Source organism: Onychostruthus taczanowskii, unplaced genomic scaffold (assembly GCF_017590055.1).
Source record: "Onychostruthus taczanowskii isolate IOZ18803 unplaced genomic scaffold, ASM1759005v1 scaffold48, whole genome shotgun sequence".
NCBI classification, from domain to species: Eukaryota; Metazoa; Chordata; class Aves; order Passeriformes; family Passeridae; genus Onychostruthus; species Onychostruthus taczanowskii.
This window is the reverse complement of record NW_024502347.1, coordinates 5,324,734-5,344,588: the sequence shown is the minus strand read 5'-3', so window position 1 is coordinate 5,344,588 and position 19,855 is coordinate 5,324,734. Positions and strand designations below refer to the sequence as shown.

General features: G+C 35.5%; 1 protein-coding gene across 1 annotated transcript in view; it reads right to left on the bottom strand.

The window, feature by feature from the left end:
• ASCC3 (activating signal cointegrator 1 complex subunit 3) overlaps positions 1–19,855 on the bottom strand; it is a 252,629-nt gene that overhangs the window by 25,675 nt on the left and 207,099 nt on the right. Inside the window, exons 35-36 of the mRNA XM_041414871.1 lie at positions 16,703–16,814; positions 16,306–16,440 (exon numbers count right to left, since the gene is read on the bottom strand). Of these exons, the coding sequence (XP_041270805.1) occupies positions 16,306–16,440; positions 16,703–16,814 (247 nt within the window). The remainder of the gene's footprint in view (positions 1–16,305; positions 16,441–16,702; positions 16,815–19,855) is intronic.

The following is a 19,855-nucleotide window of genomic DNA, read 5'->3' as shown; positions in this document are numbered from 1 at the left end:
CGAAGTCAGCCCAGACCAACTGGTACCCCTGAAAATGCATTTTCCCTAATTCTTCCCCAGCACATGTTTTATTTACATCCAAAACACTCCTCTTATTTTAAACAACTTGCCTACTTAATTTCCTGTTTGTGATCATTGACTGTAAGTAAGTGAGGTTCATTTTCTTATCTGCATCATGTAGGTAATTAAAGGAAATTGAGAATGGGTAGTGAAGCTTTTATACAACTGAGAATGAAGCTGAATGGAGGGCACCGAGGTCAGCAGAGTCCATTATATTTTTATGTGAGAGGCCGGTGTGTCTGCCCTGTCCTTGTTTGCTTAGTGTAGGCTGGACAGACTACTAACTGCAAATCTGTTTCTCTGATTTGCCCAGCTGTCCTTGAATAAAGACATCTTCCATTGCAAAATGTTAAATGACAGTGATTGACAACTTTGTGATGAACTCTGCTTGTAACCCCCTGCTACTGTTTTCAGGTTGCATAAGAAAAGACAGAATAAAGAAACATCCTTTGTAATCACCTCAAATGGGCCCTGCTGTTCACTCAATATTTTTTCATTTTAGTTTTCCTTTTCATGGCAAATCTCAATCTGTTCTGTAAAGGCTGTAGCTTCAACTATTCTGCACAATATATAATATATATTGTTTAAGTGCATCATATCTGAGCGCTGTTCTTACTTCTGTGGGTGAGGAAATAGATCAAACTACTTATCAATCATTAATCTTCATTCTAAAGTCAAGAAACTTAATACAAGCTTCATAGTTAAACCACACAGCACTTCTGTGCATTTTTCACTTTCCTTTCCTCTCCCCTTAAATCAGAGCTGTTGCAGGCCATGTACAATAATAGGTTTACAAGCACCTACACAGTTAAGCACAACTTTGTGTGTACCAGGAGATAACCAGGAATTTTAGCTACAGGTTCTGCAACTGTGTATTTGGTAGTCATGTCACATCTCTCTCTCCTACATTTCTGTGATGGACTTTCCCAATAATGTCTCCTTTCGGGCATTAGAGACTGCTGCATCAGTTCAAGGGTGTAGGAGTCATCTCAGACTTACATTTCAACCTGCATGTGACACAGGGCGCTCGTATAGGAGACAGTAACTCACACTGCCGGTGAGAAATGTCACACACAGACCTGCATAATCTCAACAGTTACATTTTACAAGGCCAAAGAGCTATTCTGGTAATTGAATTCTGTTTCCTGCATAACAGCAGCCACAGAATCATCTTAAAGTCCTGTCTACAGGACATCATGCTCCAAATATGCAGCTTACCATCACCCTTTATTTGAGCAGTTAGAATAGCCCTAAAAGGAAACAACTCATACTATTTTAAAAGATATCTTCTGCAGTTTTGTGGTACTATCAGGCATTTGAGGAGCCAGACCAAACTAAAATTTAAATAAGGTATCCAACATGGTGAGTACCGTGCCCTGCAGAATCCACAGGGTTAAACCCTACCCCCCGCCCCCCCCCCCCAGATTTTCTTTCTACCCACAAGAAGTAGAAGTTCAGCTAAAATTACTGATTTATAATGAGAGCTGAGCTATAAACTTATCCCACATTTACACCTACAATATTTTAAATCTCGAGTAAGTACATCTTGCCACTTTGTCTGCAGGAGAGGATACTTGCGGACCACAGACAGAAACGGAACCAAGGTGAACTACTAAAGCAAACTTGAATATTTTAAGTGAAGCTCAGTCATGGGAACAGTAAAACGTATAAAGTTAATGAGTTCTAGACTTTAAAGAGCAGTTGATTAATTTGTAACAATGACGGTCTAAACCAAACCAAAAATAGTTTCTCACATTCCAGAGTTGAACCAGCAGACTTTTCTTCAGCAATGTTATTGAAACTGCCTTAGAATTGACTGTCTGTATGTTCCTTTCCTTTATATAGATACTGTGAACCCAATCAGTATATTGGGTTCTCACCAGATTTTCAGCTTTAATAAACTTTCAACATATTTTGCTCTCTTTCTGATGTCAAAAGAAATAAGCCAAAAGAATTCTTAGAACATTTTGCTAGTTTAAGTATAAAAAGTACTGCAGCAGACTAGTACTAAAATTAAATACTAACATAAAAAAGAGAAAAGACGAGGATAATTTTTAGCTAGTTCAGTAATGCCATTCTTTTTACCTGAAACTTGATTTAAACTACATAAAGTTCTGTAATAGTTCTGTAATAGTAAGAAGTACTGCAAAAATGACACATTTGTGAATAGTATTAATAAGCTACAATAAACAAATGTGGGTGATTTTTTACAGCTGTTCTGCAATTAACACTAATAATGCATTATGAATTTTTGTTCTCTGCTACCAGAAGTACAATGGTATGCCAATATCCAACTTATTTTTCCAAGTGAAAACAGCATATTTTGATCTTTGGAAAAATGCATAGGTGAATACAAGCTCAACAGTAACATTATTCTATAATTGGCTCTTGTCTTTTGATCCATTGTACAAAGTGATGCAGAGTACTCTACTGCAGCATCCAGACCTGCCACATTGTGCCACACTGTATAGGAAGATGCTGGAATACAAAATTTGAAGCAACCTGTACTAATCCTGATTTAGGTGATACCTACTCACCCCTAATACAGGATAGAGAAAAGAAGCATGGTCAAAATAAAGAAATAACAAGGACTGATAGTTTGTGAACAGCTAGGTAACATCTGACTTATATCAGATTCAAAAATTCTAAATTTTTCTTTGAGGATACTTGAGATTCTGTACTTAAAAACATTTGGGATTATTCCCACTTTTATATATGTACACATATGTATCTCCACTCATGTGCTGACAGAAATCTCATTTAATCCTGTTACCTATATCATAAGGAAAATTTTAAAAATGGGTTAACTAAAGCTCTCAAGCTAGTCTTCCTTTGCCTATGATTTTCCCAAGAGAAAAAGACCATGTTACGTGACAAAGGAATGGCACAAGTGTATACGGTGAACATTCTTTAAATTAACCAATATATCTATAATATATTTTATTGTCACATTTTTGAGTGTGAGTTTGATTTATAACGAAAAACATTACATTTACACAGATGTATCTTGAGAGGCAGCTAGAAGATAATCAAGCTTACATTTATATTCAGAAAATGAATAAAGGTGAGGAAACATGAGCTTTAAAAAAGAGGGAAAAAAACAAAAAAAAAAAACCCAAAAACCAGACCTAACTTATAAGTAGTTTTTCGGCTCATACAAAAATGTAATGTAGATTCAGAAACAGAATCGGAGAAGTACTTGCTAGAATTACTGCTCTGAAAAGTTTATCTTTGTAAGTGATTCCATTATAAACTCCTATTTTAAGGAATTTATTGGTAGCCTCTAAACGTATATGTTTTGGCCTCGGTTTTATGGGACATAATTTAAACTTCCAAATGCTCGTGTGTTTTTTTTTTACTCTTAGATATAAAAGGTCTGTGACAATATTCCAGTTAAAAGACACTTACAACCATATGTTACTAGTTATAAGTTTTAAGAACGAACACGACATGTGTTTTCAAAATTCAAATAATAGACTAAAAGGGAAAAAAAATTAATTTCTGCCAGTTCACTCTGTTTTATGCATGTAAAAATAAACTTTTAAGACAAACTTTTCAAAAGAAATGCTCCAGATTTTCAGGGCAGGCTGGCAGCCTCTGCTAAACCACAGAGCAGGCTGAGGCTTTGTAGAGATCTTAAAAATTGGTGAATATGGTTCAAAAGAAGACAACAACACTTTTCAGGCAAGATTAAAATATATTTGCTACACGATACTGTCACTCATCACAGACACCATGTTTACAAATAAACTCCTTGTCTTCATATACTGTACAACATCTCCCCATCCACTAAATATGTATGTGGCAAAGCCATCAAACTGCATCCAGCATTTCAGAGCCAACCCTGCAGGGCAGCTCCTTCCCCTTGGGGCCTTCCCATGCCTCCCTTTCCAGGGCTGGTGGCTGTCAGGGAGCAAAGGCAGAATGCAGAGCCCTGTGCCAGCCCTGAGCCGCAGGGCACAGAGGAGTCAGAGGCACAGCCTCCAGGCAGCAGTTCCCTGGCTGTGGGAAAGGGGGTCCCCTCTTGGGCACTGGGGGCCCTCACTGGGGACTCTCTCTGTCCTGACCCTCCCCTCCAACTCAGGTTATAGGGAAATGCTCCAGTCACTTCTTTAACGCCCCATCAGACCACTCTTCCTCCTCTGGAAAAGGAGGGAAACAGATGCATATGGTGGAGAGCATTGTCCAAGGAAAAATACCTGCTCAGTATTTTCTAAAATAAATAGAAACTTTTAAAATTTTTTATTCAATTAGTGTTTAATGCACTTTTAGAGATAATAGATATATATTACAAAAAAAAAAAAAGGTATGAATTCAAAGTGTAACATTAACCCAATTAACTGGGGAAGAGCAAAACAGTGAGGCTGGGCTACTCTGGGCTCTGTCTCTAGATTTAAGACTCAACAGAACAAACACTGGAAATTTCCAGTTGGACATGAGAAGTTGAAGAGAGAAATTTGTAAAACCCATCAACATGCAATTATGCAAATCTGTTATGTTTTAGACATTAATTTGTAACTATCGTTCATGATTTAATGGGCCCATTTCCACCAGGAGACCCACAAACATATTTTATAGGAACATACAAGTTAGAATTTCTTACAATTCTTAGTTCTCGTTAGTGATTAGAGATATTAATTATTAATTATTATTGTTAATATGCAATATATTAATTGTATTCTCATACTTTTAACTTTAAATAGACAAGTGCTTGATTTTTGCTTTTAAATAGCTGCATATGATAAACACCACAAATTTTACAATTACAGACATCATAAAAAGCACAACCTAGGGCAATGAAACAGTTGAGTGATCACTTAAAAACACCCTAAAGGGTTTAGATTTCACAAGTTCACCTCTTACTTAAAACATCCAAACTACAAACTGCTGATGACATTCCTGATGACCAGGGGTCAGGAGTCTGAAAGACCTTTGCCACTGCTCACAGAGCAATAGGAGGTCAGCAATATTAGCTACCAGTAGCAGAGAGTGACCTGGCAGATCTGGGAACTTCTAAACTACAAAGTTAAATTACAGACCTCTGCCTCAGCATGGAGTTGATAAAAGAATATGCAAGCATGCTGGCATAGAGGAAGGGGAGGATTATTATAAAGTAACAATGATTTGACATGGGAAAGAATTTCTTAGGACTTCTGTACTAATTTGAATGTTGATTTTCCTTTTTTTTCCTCCCTCTAGCTTCCTAAACATATTAGAGAAGCTGAGTTTCAGTGTAGGGGAAGACACAGTAATAGATAATACAATCACTGTAATTTTCTTACTAATGTTAAAAAACATCCTCATAGAACCATTCTATTTCAGGAAATTTTCCTATTTAAGTTACATACTTTACTAAAACAAGGAATGAATTCATGGTTTTAAGTCCTACCTCTCACATTCCTTATTTCAAAAAGGTTATGGTCACAGTCATAATTCAGTCTTACTTTTTCTGGCCAGTCCTAATAAAACCAGTTCTAAAAATACTTTTTCCCTGAATGTATAGGTACTTTTATAGTATTAAGCCTGTACAACTTTCATAGATCTGGCTTTAGTTCACTCTTAGGTTTTTAAGTTAAATTATTGCTTATAAGTATTCCTGTAATACTTGCACAGTTTACGAAAAAGTAAATGCGTAAGAAGACTAAATTAGGACAAAAATAAGAGCAAACATCTGGTACTGAATACACATTATTCACCTAGAATAAGATACTTTGACCACAGCAAATAAATATAAATGGAATGGTACAAATTCCATTTATAAAGTGAATTTTCATAATGTGAGAGAATTACTACATTTTATTGCTGTAAATGGTATATTAGAGTTTTTGCCTCTCCAAAATGCCTGATTTTGCTGAGTATTTCTCATGAGAATGCTTCAAACCTGCACATTTTGAATGTGTTATCATGCTCCATTTTTTTAGTCTTAAAATCTAGATGGGGCAGTGACCCACTGCTTACTTTCCCTGTAATCTCAAGTCATATTATAGGGAAGATTTAAAATTGACTGGTTTTGGCTGTACTGAAATGAATTGTATTGCACTACTACAGAACAGCTTTTCAGTGCATGAACTCAGTAATCCGCTAACAGGAAACTGGGAAAATCTCTCTGAGTATACATTCAAAAGTCTCATTGTCACGAGAACTCAACTTCAGATCCATTTGGATGTCTGTCCGCATTTTGAAATTGAGCTTGGCTGTATCAGCTGGCCCAACTGCTGACTGAGATGATGATAGCAATAAAAACTGGAATAGCAAATCCTGGCACACAGCTTTCCCTGGGAAAGCGATCAGTCACTTTCCATCTTTGGCTTTGATCCTCCATTGGGATCCTTCAGTGCAGAGCCCAGACCGAGGGAAGAAGTTAACAGATCTCTGCATTAAGTTAATGCCACTCCGCATGGAGACAGGAGTAAGCGCAGCTAATTCTTTATGAGAAATGGGGCCCCTACGTACTGTATATGTTAATGGCAAGCTGTAAAAGCTCTGTGTGCTGAAAACCAGATTTCAAATCTGCTGACCTGTGGCAGGTCCCCTAGTGGGGAGCCACAAACGCACACTGCTGCATTTTTGTACTGGATTAAATTCCGGATCTAGACTACTATGTGACCAGAGACAAAAGGGAATAGAAAGTTCACAGGCGTGAATACCTGTCATCATGTGGTGAAATGAGTAGCAGACTGTGTTCAAGAGAGGCTCAAGCCCAGAATAACAGAAGAACAATACAAACTGGCAGAAATATATGGGAAACTTGGAAGGTGCCTACATGCGCAATGTCTTTTCAGCAAGCCAGTGCTACTGGTCTCACTCTGAGCACTTTTAAATGAAAATAGTTTAATGTAATAATAAAAACCCACAACTCTAAGAGGAAATGACAGCTGTTGCAAGTAAATTTCAATAAGGGTAGTTCCCTGCTGATAAAAACTGGCACATCTCCATTCATTTCAGTGTAACTGTGTGAATTAACATTGCCTGAAAATCTAACCCAATGTTTTGAACAACTCAAGAGCTACAAGGAAATACATAGATAGAAAACACTGGTAATTAAAAGGGTGAGAAAGAAGGGTAATTACTGAGGAAACGAAAAAGTCATTAAAGGAAAAATGTGTGAAGTCTATTATACAAATAGACAACTTGTGAGTGTTTTGGGATGCTTGATTTGAGCTCTATCAACATTTCTGTTACAAATGACAACAGGTCTGATACCAAGAATAACATGGGAAAAATGCCCTTGTACCACAGTGAACCTTAACAGGACATGCCATTGCCAAAATAGGATCCACCATGCATTACTAAGGCAAATCTAATCCTTTTTTGATGGCAAGTGGTAATTTTTCTTGGTGATTGTCACTGCACACAAATTTGTGAAAACACTGTAAACTCAGGGTTCCTACACAGACATGCACCATGTCTTGCCTACATGTAAATAAAGGCAGTCATCTAAAATACACGGTGAGCTCTGTATATGAAAAAAAAAGTGGAATGATAACTGATGATAAAGAGAGTTGAAGATATTTTGCCACTGGCATAAAGTTTTAAGAACTTCTTTTAAAAGACAAAGAAACAAAGATTTTCAGGACCAGATGTCTAGAAAGATCCCATTTGGATTTGAGCTACTTAAATTTGCAATCATGTATTTATACATCTAACAGAGCTTCTGTTTCCCCTAGAATCTGAAAATTAACTAGCTTTGTAGCATCTTCCTTGATCTGCCACCCGTGCCCTGAGGATTAGAGACTCCACCTGAGCTTGTTTTACAAGCATAACAGAAAAAATTAATCTCTGCTGGCAGCGATCCCACTGGGATACTGATGAATAATGATATCCCTCTCTTGCTGCCCTCTCAGTCCACTAGAAAAGCCACTCTAACCCAGCAACGTGGAAACCGCTGAAACCATTCCAGCTGTGGATTAGCAGGCAGTCAAGCATCCATCTGTTCTGTGTGAATCAAGGGAAAGCAAACATGCATTCTTATAGCTAAAGAAGTATTAAAAATTAGCATCTTATATGACTGCATATAGTAAATATGAAGACCATCACATACAAAAGAAAAAAATAATCTATTATCTACACATCATGTTGTTTATAATTGCTTGTTGCCTTAAGCAAATGATAAACCAGTTGAAATTAATCTCCTGAACCTTCAAGATACTGTGCATTCAATGATTTAATATGTTTAAGATAAAATTTCCTAATACTGTATGCATTGGTTGTACCTAAAAATCTTTTGTTGAGAGACATGCATGCACCCATTTCGTAAGCAAACATGGTGACATCCTGCCCAGAGGAATATTTAAGAGGCCTGTTGGGAGAGGAATTTTAGCTGTTTTCTCACCCCATAAGGTGAGAGGAATAGACTTGAGATATTTCCTCTTTCTGAAAACAAGTAGTTCAAGTAATCTCTGCTGGTTTGTTACTCTTTTCCATTGGATGATAGAAAGGAAAGGAGGTGGAAGTGGAAATTGGAATGTGGGCAGCCCAATCAAATTGGTGATGTCTGATTTGACTCTTCCATGGAAAGAGGACAATGGCCTACTATAAATCAAGGAAAGCTGAATTTGAGCACTACCCCAGTAAAAAGTACTTACAAAAGTGCATACTTTGACAGTTTCCCCACACATCAATTCTAATACTTTGCTTGATGCCTGTCTTATATTTATTAAGTCGCAGAGGTGAAGAAAATGTGTAACCATTTGTTCTCTACAAGTAACCTTCCCATCGTCCAAGAAATTTCCAAATATATATGCAAATTTTTTTCAAATGCTTTCATTTTTTTTCAAATTCTAAGACCTTTGGGTAGCAAAAATCCCTCTGCAATTTCTTCTAACATTACAGGTAGCCTACCTAAGTAGCTGTGAAATAAAACATCTTCCAAATATTAGGCAATAGGAGAGGCCTATTTCTTAAATATTTCTAAATAGCAGAGGTCAATTTCTTAAAAGTTCATCTGATAATACATAACATCAACATTTAAAGTAAAATTCAATTTCTGAAGCTAGACAGACCCCCATCAGGAACAAAACTAAAAAGAAAATGAGACAAAGAAAGAATCTAAATGCAAATACGAAAATACAAGTGTTAGATACTTCATTAATGACTGATCAGTAATCCTCTTATGTTCTTTTTTTTTTCTTTAACTGCTATGCTAAAGGAACAATATATGGTGGATATCAATCTTGTATGATGTAATCATTTCAGCCAAACCAATCCTTAGCCTGAAGTTTCTGTTCAAACCAGAGAACAAACTACAATATCATCCTCTTAAGAGTTTTACAAGCAATATTTTCTATGCTGACAGAGAAAAGAATTTTTGTGCCTTTACACAGCAGTCTGTATGGCCCAGTTGGTGTCTTTAAGTGAACTGTATTCTATGAGAACACAGTTACCAATATGATTGTTAACTGTTACAACTTGTAGTACAATTGTATAAATCTATCAAAGGCAAAGGCATTATCTAGAAGCCATTTAAGACAAAAGAACAGCAGAGTGCAGAAGGCCTAAATTTGCTTATCCTGCTTCAATTACAAACTGGGAGGAATAAAGCAGGTAGAACTTGAACTGACTTTCTGAATACAAACTGAGCTTGTAAGACTTCCTGCTGGAGCATTTGGGACATGAGAACACACAGCCATTGCTCAAAGCAGCCTTACAGATTATAAAACATGCAGCTTTACCATAATAAAGATGCCGTTGAGAACTTCAGTTCTGTTCCAACAAACACATACTTTATTTCAACAAATATATTGTCTTTTTGAAAACATACAGCCACATGACATGACTAATGAAAAAAGCCATTCCAGCTCCTGTATGAACACTTTGCATGCATACAACTCTGCATAATTTGAAACCTTGCACGACGGTGGCTACGATTCTGTCAAGCAGCAAGTAAAAAATGAAATCTTGTGCTAAAAGAGACAAACAAGTAAGTGGTCCATGGCTGAACTGCATGCAGCTTTGAGCAGTCAGCTAAGCCAAGCTTGCTATCACTGAACTTGCTTCTACCATAGGCAAACACTGATTCGCCAGAGACGGCAGCCAATGTTCACCTTCACCAGACCAGGACAGTGCTCCTGTCTGCCTGCCTCTCAGAATACTTTCCATTTGTATACACCAGTGTTTTGCTGCTATAACTGCATCCTGGTAAAGGAATTTATTTCCCCATTTTTCTGGCAAAAACAGCTACTAAAGCAGGTGTTTGAAATGGAGATATAGCCTGAGGCTACTGCTTTCTACTACCACAGCTATATACACTTTCAAAAACTTTTCCCTTGGATGCTGCACTGCAATCAGAGCAAATAAAACAAAAAAAACCCCCTATATTATATCCAAGATAACAGTTCTTGTTTCATGGCTTTTGTCATGGCAAATGTTTTTCAGAAATGTTTAGCTACAACTTTAAAATAGGTAAATACGTTTTAATGTAGCATTTGTGAGTATTGCTTCATTTGTTTGTTTGTTTTTTGTTTTTTGTTTTGTTTTTGTTTTTGTTTTTCCAACAGGCATATAATGACAGATATTAAATAACAAGATTTGATGGGGAAAAAAGGAGACCTGTAAATTGGAGGTCAGAAATTCATGTATACTGGAGATGGAAAGGATTTGTATTTTCTGGTTTTGACTGTAATTCTTTCTTATTGATGCCATAAAAATGGAAGACTTATGCCATGTTGAGTTAGCTGTCACTGGTGGGCATTTTAACCTTGATTTACTAATGGACTGTGCATTCCTGGAAAGAAAGCCAGCATATTATGCCTTCAAACTAAAGCTCAAACAATCATTTGGAAAAAGAAGACCAGGAAACAGCTGTGTCATGATGTTAGAAAAAAATTACTAAATTCAAGTACTACAGCAACATTAAAAACTGCTCCATCTACTGGAACAACAGAAAAATCAAGACTAATTAAATGCGTGAGGAGTATCCATATACGTACTTTTTCTGCTAAGTACAAGATATTTTTGAATATACTGGATATAGATGATGAAATTTGGATGCTATTGAAATGCACTGCAGTATTTTTTATTTTCATGAACCCCTACATCATTTTAAAATTTAAACTATTAAACACAGTGTGATACCATCTACACGATTCAAGTGGGAACTGAAGCACAAATGTTTTAACATGTTAAAATCCAGAGAATATGGACTATACAAAAATTAAGTCAATTATCCAGGGAATGTCTGTGTTTAGGATGAACTTTATGTATTGATCAGTCCTTGGTACAGATTTATTGTAAAGAAAAGATTTAATTGTAGGAGGTAACAGTTTTCTTCTGTTAAAAATACACAAAAATATTTCTTCTATTATTAAAATATGAACAATGGCTGAGGCCACAGCACCAATGTTCATATTATTGAGTTTACCATAGATGTGAAATCAGACATGGAAGTTCTTTAAAGGCTAGCATGTAATAAATTGCTTTCCATCTGACATAAATTTTACATTATAAAATACTTCAATTATTGATGCTGAAATGCCATATTAAAAAAGAATAACTTAATGAATATAGTTTTGCTGTGCTTTTATGCCTGGAAGAAAATCATAGCAGCACATTTACTTCCTTCTAAATTAAATGCAAATGTAATTTCACACTAACTGTAAACACTGACTGACTTAGGAAGAGTGATCTGATTTTTTTCTGAAATGACTAAAGAACAGAGACCCAGTTTTATATAATATCTTAAAAATTCCTAAAAACAATGTTTCTGCTATGGCTTGCAGGGAAAGTACTAAACAAAACAGATCTCATCAGCTTCTTTTTTTGACAGTATTTTTGTGAGGCATTAATTCCTCCTTCCCTGGTGTTTAAATGGAAACCTATTGAAAAGATGGTTTATCACGGAGTCAAAAACCTTTGCACCCCCTTCAAAGGAGACCAAATCAGCAACAGAATCCCCATACAGAAATAAAATTATTTTAGACTGAGAGTGTAAATACTCACAAAGAATTGCATATTTCCCTGGTTGGAATAGAAATTGCCAACAATGATGAAGAGGAAATAAAGCTACAGGTTAATTGAGTTATCTAGGTTCCCATAGTACAAATACCTACCAGGTAATGAAAGACAGATAAGGCATTGATAACTCTACTCATTTGCTGTCTATGTATCTTGAACGGAGAGTGCCTGTTTCATGTTCCTCCTTATACCTTCCAAGACTGTGATTCCAACATTGACAGATTTTCTGCTGCTAATTCCAAATTACTTAGTCTAATACAAGCCAGTGTCACCCTATCTATTTTCAGAAAGAAATAAAGAGAAGAGGCATGTGGAGACCAAACTTCTATGTCTATGTTTGTATCACAGAAAGACAGATACAGATCTTCCACTATAACAAAAATACCATGTTCTCTCTCTAAGCACCCTTTTCTAAGGAAAAAAAAACCCTCTCTTATTAACAGTTTACATGACAGACAGCAGTAGGCACATGAAAACCAACCAGTTCTCTTTTGTAGGCAGAATTAAAAAAAAAAAACAAAAAAAAAAAGAAATCAGGGACAACATGGAGATAAAACAAGGGCTGAAAGATGGGAATGATGTTCTCCCCTTTACTGTGTGGTATGGACAGGTATGACAAATTTTTTGCTCTGTAAATATTAACCAGATAACAAGATAAATTAAAAATCACCAAAAATCATGAAACTGGTGGATCCAGGTGTCACACTCCTGATCAATCAGAAAGACAGACTTTCTTTCCTCAAGGTACAACAAATTACTATTTGATTTTAAAAACATTTGTGCAGAAAAAGACAAGAATTACCCTAAAGTATCTATCATTGTTTTTTACCGAGACCTCTTTTTAATCTCTGCACCTAACTATCAGAATTAAAGGAAACAGTCTTTAGGCACCTCAGGGAAATCCAGCCTGTCAGTAATAATTCATGAACACTTTCTCATCAATAATACTTAATGCAAGAAGCACCATAACTCAACAGTGATTAAGCTCATTTGGATTACCACTGCCTAAGCACGGTTAGGAAAGCTTTAAAGAAAGCTCTATGGAAAAACATCAAACATTTTCTCTCAGAAAAAAACAAAACATCAGTCCACTAGTACAAGCCAGTGACAAAAATAACTGAAAGTGAAGTTCCACCTGCTAACTGCAAACCCAAGACAGCTCAAGCACCTCAGGTACAGATTTACTGAGAGGAGCAGGGAAAGCACAAGGGGATTTTCACCTACCTATCTGAATCACTTATTACTGTATATTTCCAACATTACTGTTGGGCTGTTCCCATGTGGCATGCTCCTGTTCATGTTATGAATACTCAACCCCTACACCAGAATGGGGAAAAAAATTTATTTGATCTGGTAAAATTGTGGCAGATGATCAAAATGAAAAGACAATATAAAAGCAGAGAAAAAAACAGATACTGGAGAAGACTATGAGTAGTCTTCCACTAAGTGAAAACAAATCCTGCTCTTACGTGTCTTTTTTGAGAGATCCACCAACACTACAAACTGGATGACTCACAACTACTTTTTCACGTGAGTTGTAAAGATTCCTTGATCATTGACTGGTGATCAACCCTGAATTTTGAACACTTCCATTCAGCATGCAAAAATATCAATCTGAAACTCAAAATCCCTTAGTAAAACTCAGATTTAACTCCATTAATACAATCCTAAATTTCTGAATTCTTGAACAAAATCTTGCTTTTTTCCACGGTTTGTTTTAAACAAACTTTTGCTACTCTCCAAGTTAATTATATATTTGGTATATATATCCCATTTGAAAAAGCAAAATCAGGATTTACTTTCTTCTAATTGTTCACATCTGCCTTCCTTATATACATCAGAAGCTCCTAAATATCTAAAGGTTTGTAAGCTTAATTAAAACTCCAACTAATAATGTGTTACATCTATGCGGTCCTGCAACTGCATGAGAAATGTTTGGATGGTTATTTTCAAAAAACACAGTTCAAAATTTGAAACTTTAAAACAGTAATCAGCAGAATAATCACAATTATAATCATTTTTGTAATGGTAACAGGCTTTTTTGTACTACAGCTACAGCTTTCAGTTTCAGCATCATTAAGAGATTCTTCAAATTACTTTTTAAACATCCTTTTCCCTCAGGATTTTCACTTATATCTAATTAGACTACTTACCCCATGCCATGTAATTCCCTATTGCCAAAACCGCTAAATGCTTCAATAAGAAGGAGGAGGGCAACAGTGGAGTGAGGCAGATGTAATGTCATTGGTTAACAATAGAGGTGTGAAGCAACTGCTGCAATTATAAAACTCATTAATGCACAGTGTTTAGGGGGAAAAACATCCTTGGCAGTAACTGTTGAAATGGCATTTCTTTTCAATACTACATCACATTGAAAAAAACCCTTGCATTTTGCACCTTCAACAAGACAGAATAGTAGTTCCACTAGTAATTATGAGAATCAACATCTACATAAAAAGTAAAGCAAGAGCTATCAGCTCTAATGGCATCCATCATTCATAAATGCTTTTCATCTTTAAAATTTATACATGTGGTGCATTTTGACCCCTAAGTAATTTTATTTTTACTCTCATTCCTCTTGAGATTGTAAATGGATAACTTACAAAACTTTATTATCTGGAAATTAAAAATCAGAAAAATTTAAAGCAAGATTAATGAACTTAAAATTTTACAATCTCTACCAAACATTAGGGTCCTAAGTTTCATCTACAATAGAAATATTTGCCAGTTACTTTTGCAATTAATTAATGCACACAGTTCAAATAGACAAATTCAAACAGGCAGCAGTAGGTTCTTGTTCCATCATTCCTCTCCCACACCCTGGTCATCCGCTAAGGCAGTGTTATGAAATGCCATCTCTGCTAATATTCTCAAACTTTCCTTAACAAATTTGTCTGGAAAAAAAATCCTGACATGTCTAGGTGCAGAAAATTTTCACTAGAGAGGAGATTTTAAAGAGACAGCAGCTGGAGTAAAGCACTCTTCTTGAATACTCAGCACTGTATTAGTTAACTTCTGTTCACATGTGGGTATTTCTTCTTAAAATTTCAGTTATTTTACATACAGCATATCAAGGTATTGTGGATGATTACCATTTTGAATTCACCTGAATACACTGAATTTCATTTTGTGTAATTGCAATGTTTTCTGGCAGCAGAACAACAGATACTGCAGGGTCAGTGATAGCAATTCCCCTATTTAGGCTGTCTAACAGTTTCCATTACAAAAGATTATTGTGGCCTTTACTTCTGAGCTGTAACACTCTGAATGTTTGCAGCAGGTGCTTTAAATTTATCAGGAAGAAAAGTCTCTGTACTAGAAAAGTGGTTTTCCTAGTCTCATGAAATGCTGATCAGGTTTTGTTGAGTTGCAAACTGTTGAAGAGCACTATTTTAACTTATATTTCTCCTCAGAGATGTTTTGGCAGCATGCCAAAACAATAATTAATACAAAAGTAAGATATATAAATACTGTAAGACAGGACTTCAAATTTTGAAGGTAAGACTTAGAATATTATTGAACTTGGGTCACTTATATAACATATTTAATGTAGCAGAGACTATAATCATATAGGGGTAGAAATAAGTTTTCCTGGATAATATTCAGGCACTTCTTGATTTGAAATACATTTATAGAAGTAGAATTACACCATGTTGAAAAAGGAAAATCTGTAGTTGTAACTCGGTAAGTACTTAAAAGGGAAAATGGAGTAAACCTTGATTCTTTTATGGTGAGAATGTAATACTAACACAGTGCATCATACATGGTGCCTTTGGCCTTGCATTGCACTTCTCTGCACACTTAGATTAACTGTGGAAGATGCTGTTATTGCAGGTTATGACCTCAAGGACTGCGAGGTGGCTGGGAAAAGGGAAAGCAGACATTTTAGGAAGGAGGTGTTTCCCATATGTTTCCCCTACTCCTTAAAGCTGCTGTATCTTCCAGATTGTCCCAGGACAAAGTGATGGTCCTGCTACAGATTTAGTGTAAGCAGTCAATCCTATGGCAGTTTAGTAATATACTCAACTTAGAAAACACAAACATCACATTTGTATAGATCCTGCACATTATAAAGCCATGTAAGAACAGAAATAACTGTATAAAGTAATTTTGATGTACTGATAAGATGAAACACTTGAAACATCAAAAATCATTCAGGTATGTTTCTCAAAACAAAAAAAAAATTAAATTTGAGATCGGAGAGAAAGGCTCTTCTTTATTTTGCATATTTTTTCATATACTTGTGTTTTTAAGAATAGAAAATATGTATTTTTAAGAAATATCAGCACTTACTGTCAGAATTAAGAGTAATTCTTCAACATTGCTTTCAGGTTTCAACTGATCCTTGAACATCCCAATAGTTGGATGCTTCAAATAGTAATAGGAGGCAATACGGCCGTACGTCAGCGGCTCAATGCTGCGATTGTCCTGCGAGAAGAAGAATCAAACACACAGAGCTCCCAAGAGGTTCAGTCTAACATGTTCCTACACAACTCTGAAGCATGTTCAGACTACTTTTAAGAGAGAACACAAAAAACAATTTAGCATTATAATTTAGCCACAGGAGTTTTCAAATAAGTCTAACACAGACAAACTGTAACATCTCCCATCAAGGAGTATGTATCTTGCTGTTCACAGCTCCTAGGAGCGTGTATCTCACTGAATCTTGTAAGGCACAGATTGGTCTTACCTCCCCAACTTCAATACAGTAGGAGCCTTCCAAATCAAACAGGGATTTCTCAACAAGGCTTGAGAGGTACTTATTCATAGTGTCATGGCTCACATCATCCAAGTTATAGTAACTAGATAAAATGAGAGCAGATGCATTGCATGAATATTTTTTACAGTCTGAAGATTTTTAACAACAGTGTCTTCTAGGAATACTTACAAGGATTCTACAACATACACATGAAACAGCAAATATCCACATTAAACAATTAAACACAGTCCTTTATAAAGATTAACAAGAAATCTATGATTCTTAAATGGTTTGTGGGAGTAACCAACATAAGACAAGCATGTATATATGAAAGATGGCAATTGGTCCATCTGTTAATAGAAAGGTTGATACAAACAGAACTGGACTGGCTCTATTTTGTCAGTGGGAAAATTTTCCTGCTTTCACAGGTACACTTTCCTGATAAGTGTGAAAGTGAACAAGCAATGCTACCACAAGTAACAGTATTTTAACTTCAAGATGAAGGAGGAACATCCACCCAGGAGAGCAACTGTCCTTACATTCTGTAACTCTGAAAGTAAAACTAGGCATATAGTAATATCTCCTGAAAATGTAAACTTATATAAATCCAAATGTTGGTGCTGTTATATTTCTGTGACATTGTATTCTCAAAGTTAGAGTTGCTAAAAAAAAGGAATAGGGTATTTGTTAGTATGGTTCCTTCACATGCTCACTGTCAGACAAAATGTTTAGGTAAACTATACCATCACAATGGCTTAGTTCTCTGTATGAAGGAAAAATACTCATAAAGTGGGCCAAAATGCATTTTCTTTTTATGTTAGCATATAAAAAAGAAACAGTGACTGAAGTTTGCACTCCTTAACTGTAGAGGTGGAGGTGTATTGTAAGATTTTACTCATATAAACCAACATGATTTCAGTGACAACTTTTACTCCAGATGAAAATGCAGTAAGAACTTGTGTCCCTAGATTCAGCAAAGGCACCAGATCAGAAAGCAACAATTAAGTTCAATTAGTAATGAGCATGCTTAGAAAGGCTTTAAAATTTTGAATTCAAGCAGAGTAATTAAACCATGCAATTTCAAAGCAGAATTAAAACAAAGATAAAATCTGATGATTTACTGAATTGTTAAAAAGCAGAAAAAGGTAGGCATTGCTCATTTAATTCTGTCAAATACTGTGACAGAAATAGACTACTGAGATTGTGCAATGATGAAAGATGCTCCTTTGTTCTACCTGCCTTGTTTTACTAAAATTTACTACTGTTGTGATGTACTCAGCATTCCCACTTGAAATAACCCCACTGTAATCAAGAGCGGGTTCTTTCAATGCTATTTTGTGCAGGTGAACAACAGGCTGCAAAAGAGCATGCTGAGATTCATTTTAGCCAATTTTACAAAGTTACTCTTGCACCCGAGTTCATTTTTTTAAACTCCTTTCACTGTCACTGGAAAGAAATGTGCACCTGCAGAATGCTATTCATCTGAAGTATTTTAAATATCTACTTCAGGATGAAGCAAAACGTAATCACTGATTAAAAAAAGAAAACTTTACACAACCAGTTCAGTTGTGGATGTTATATTCAGGCAGATGAATCCCATTCTCTGAGTTAAATTCTACATCATTTACTGTAACGCTCCTGCTTGAAAATTTCAAAAGACGGAATTAAATTTTATAAGCTACAAACGTCCTTTCATAACTGCTTAATTTACATAATCTGATTTGCATTATTATTTTTTAAACAAATTTTTTACCATACATCTCTTTAAATAGCAGTAGCAGAACCAAAAAAGCCTGAATGCTAAATAGCAGTATTGCAATGTCCAGATATTTTCCTCTTGGTATTAATTCCAAATTATGGGATTAATTCTCTGAAGCTTCGAATATTCACTTATAATTGGGTAAAGCTGGAGTAAACCAGTACTATCATCAGAAAAAGTTTTTAAAAATGTCTGATACCAGCCAGCTACATGAGAACTACAAAGCACAGATCCACAGCAGTGGAGTATTCAGCTCTGTGAGTTTTTATATGGGTTCATGCTGAGACGATCTGAAATACAACACACCTATTGTCTAAAACCAAACAAAACTAACAGAAATATTTGTATTGAATTACACGTTTTATGCAGTAGCCAGCCATATATTATCAGCCTCATGCAAAGAAAACTCATTTGTTGAAAAATTATTCTGATAGTGTTTTTGATGCAACTAAATTTCATGAGTGTCCTTTTAAATGAAGTGAAGCAGCGATAATACAAAATGGTCAAAATTTCTATTTGCCCATTTTATTTGCCTGACATCACCAATCACATTTATTTTCTGGTTATTAGCAGGAATTACTTTGTCAAATTTTGTTTACCTTTTGAAAATAATTGAGCAAATTAGCTAAATAAGTTGTTTAAGGAGGTGAAAAAAATTTCTATTTTATACTCCTAAACCACTAATGACTCATTATTAGTTCTCTCTAAATTGATAGAATACTCTGAAATGCTTATAATTAAGGCACTTTGTTGTCATGGTATTCAGACTTCCACCATATAATTTCAGCACCTTTATTTGCAGTACCATAACATTCAGGATGAATACTGATAAAACAGAAAAAAGGAACATGGGCAATACACTGAAATTCTTTCCTGAGAATGTAATTAAGACACCAATTCAAACAGGTTTGTGCTCTTGTTCTCTCACTAATTTGCAGAATTTCACTGCAGTTAACTAAGTTATCATCACAAAAGAATTTATAATATATTTAAAAATTTTTTTGTGAATTTTAAATTTTCTGTTTTGTAATTTGTACTTAAAGGAGTGAATATGTAGCTGCCTAGTGGAAATAAAGCAATGTAAAGAAAAATCTTAAATGGTTTGTAATCTTGAGTGAAGTGGTACCAGTATGTTTTAACTACTCTCTGTAATGAGGCAGATATAATTTTGAGCACACCCACAGGAGCTTCTTGGTCATTCAGCACATTTTCCCCTAATAAAAATCAAAGCCATTCATCTTGAAAGACTGTTAAAATCATTAGTGAAAACAGAGGTATCATGACATTAGATTTCAATGCTCAGGAAAAAATGCAAGTTGAATTCTTCATGTTGGTATGTTCCAAGTATAAAAACTGCATAATACGTGAGTTCCTCTAGGAAGCAA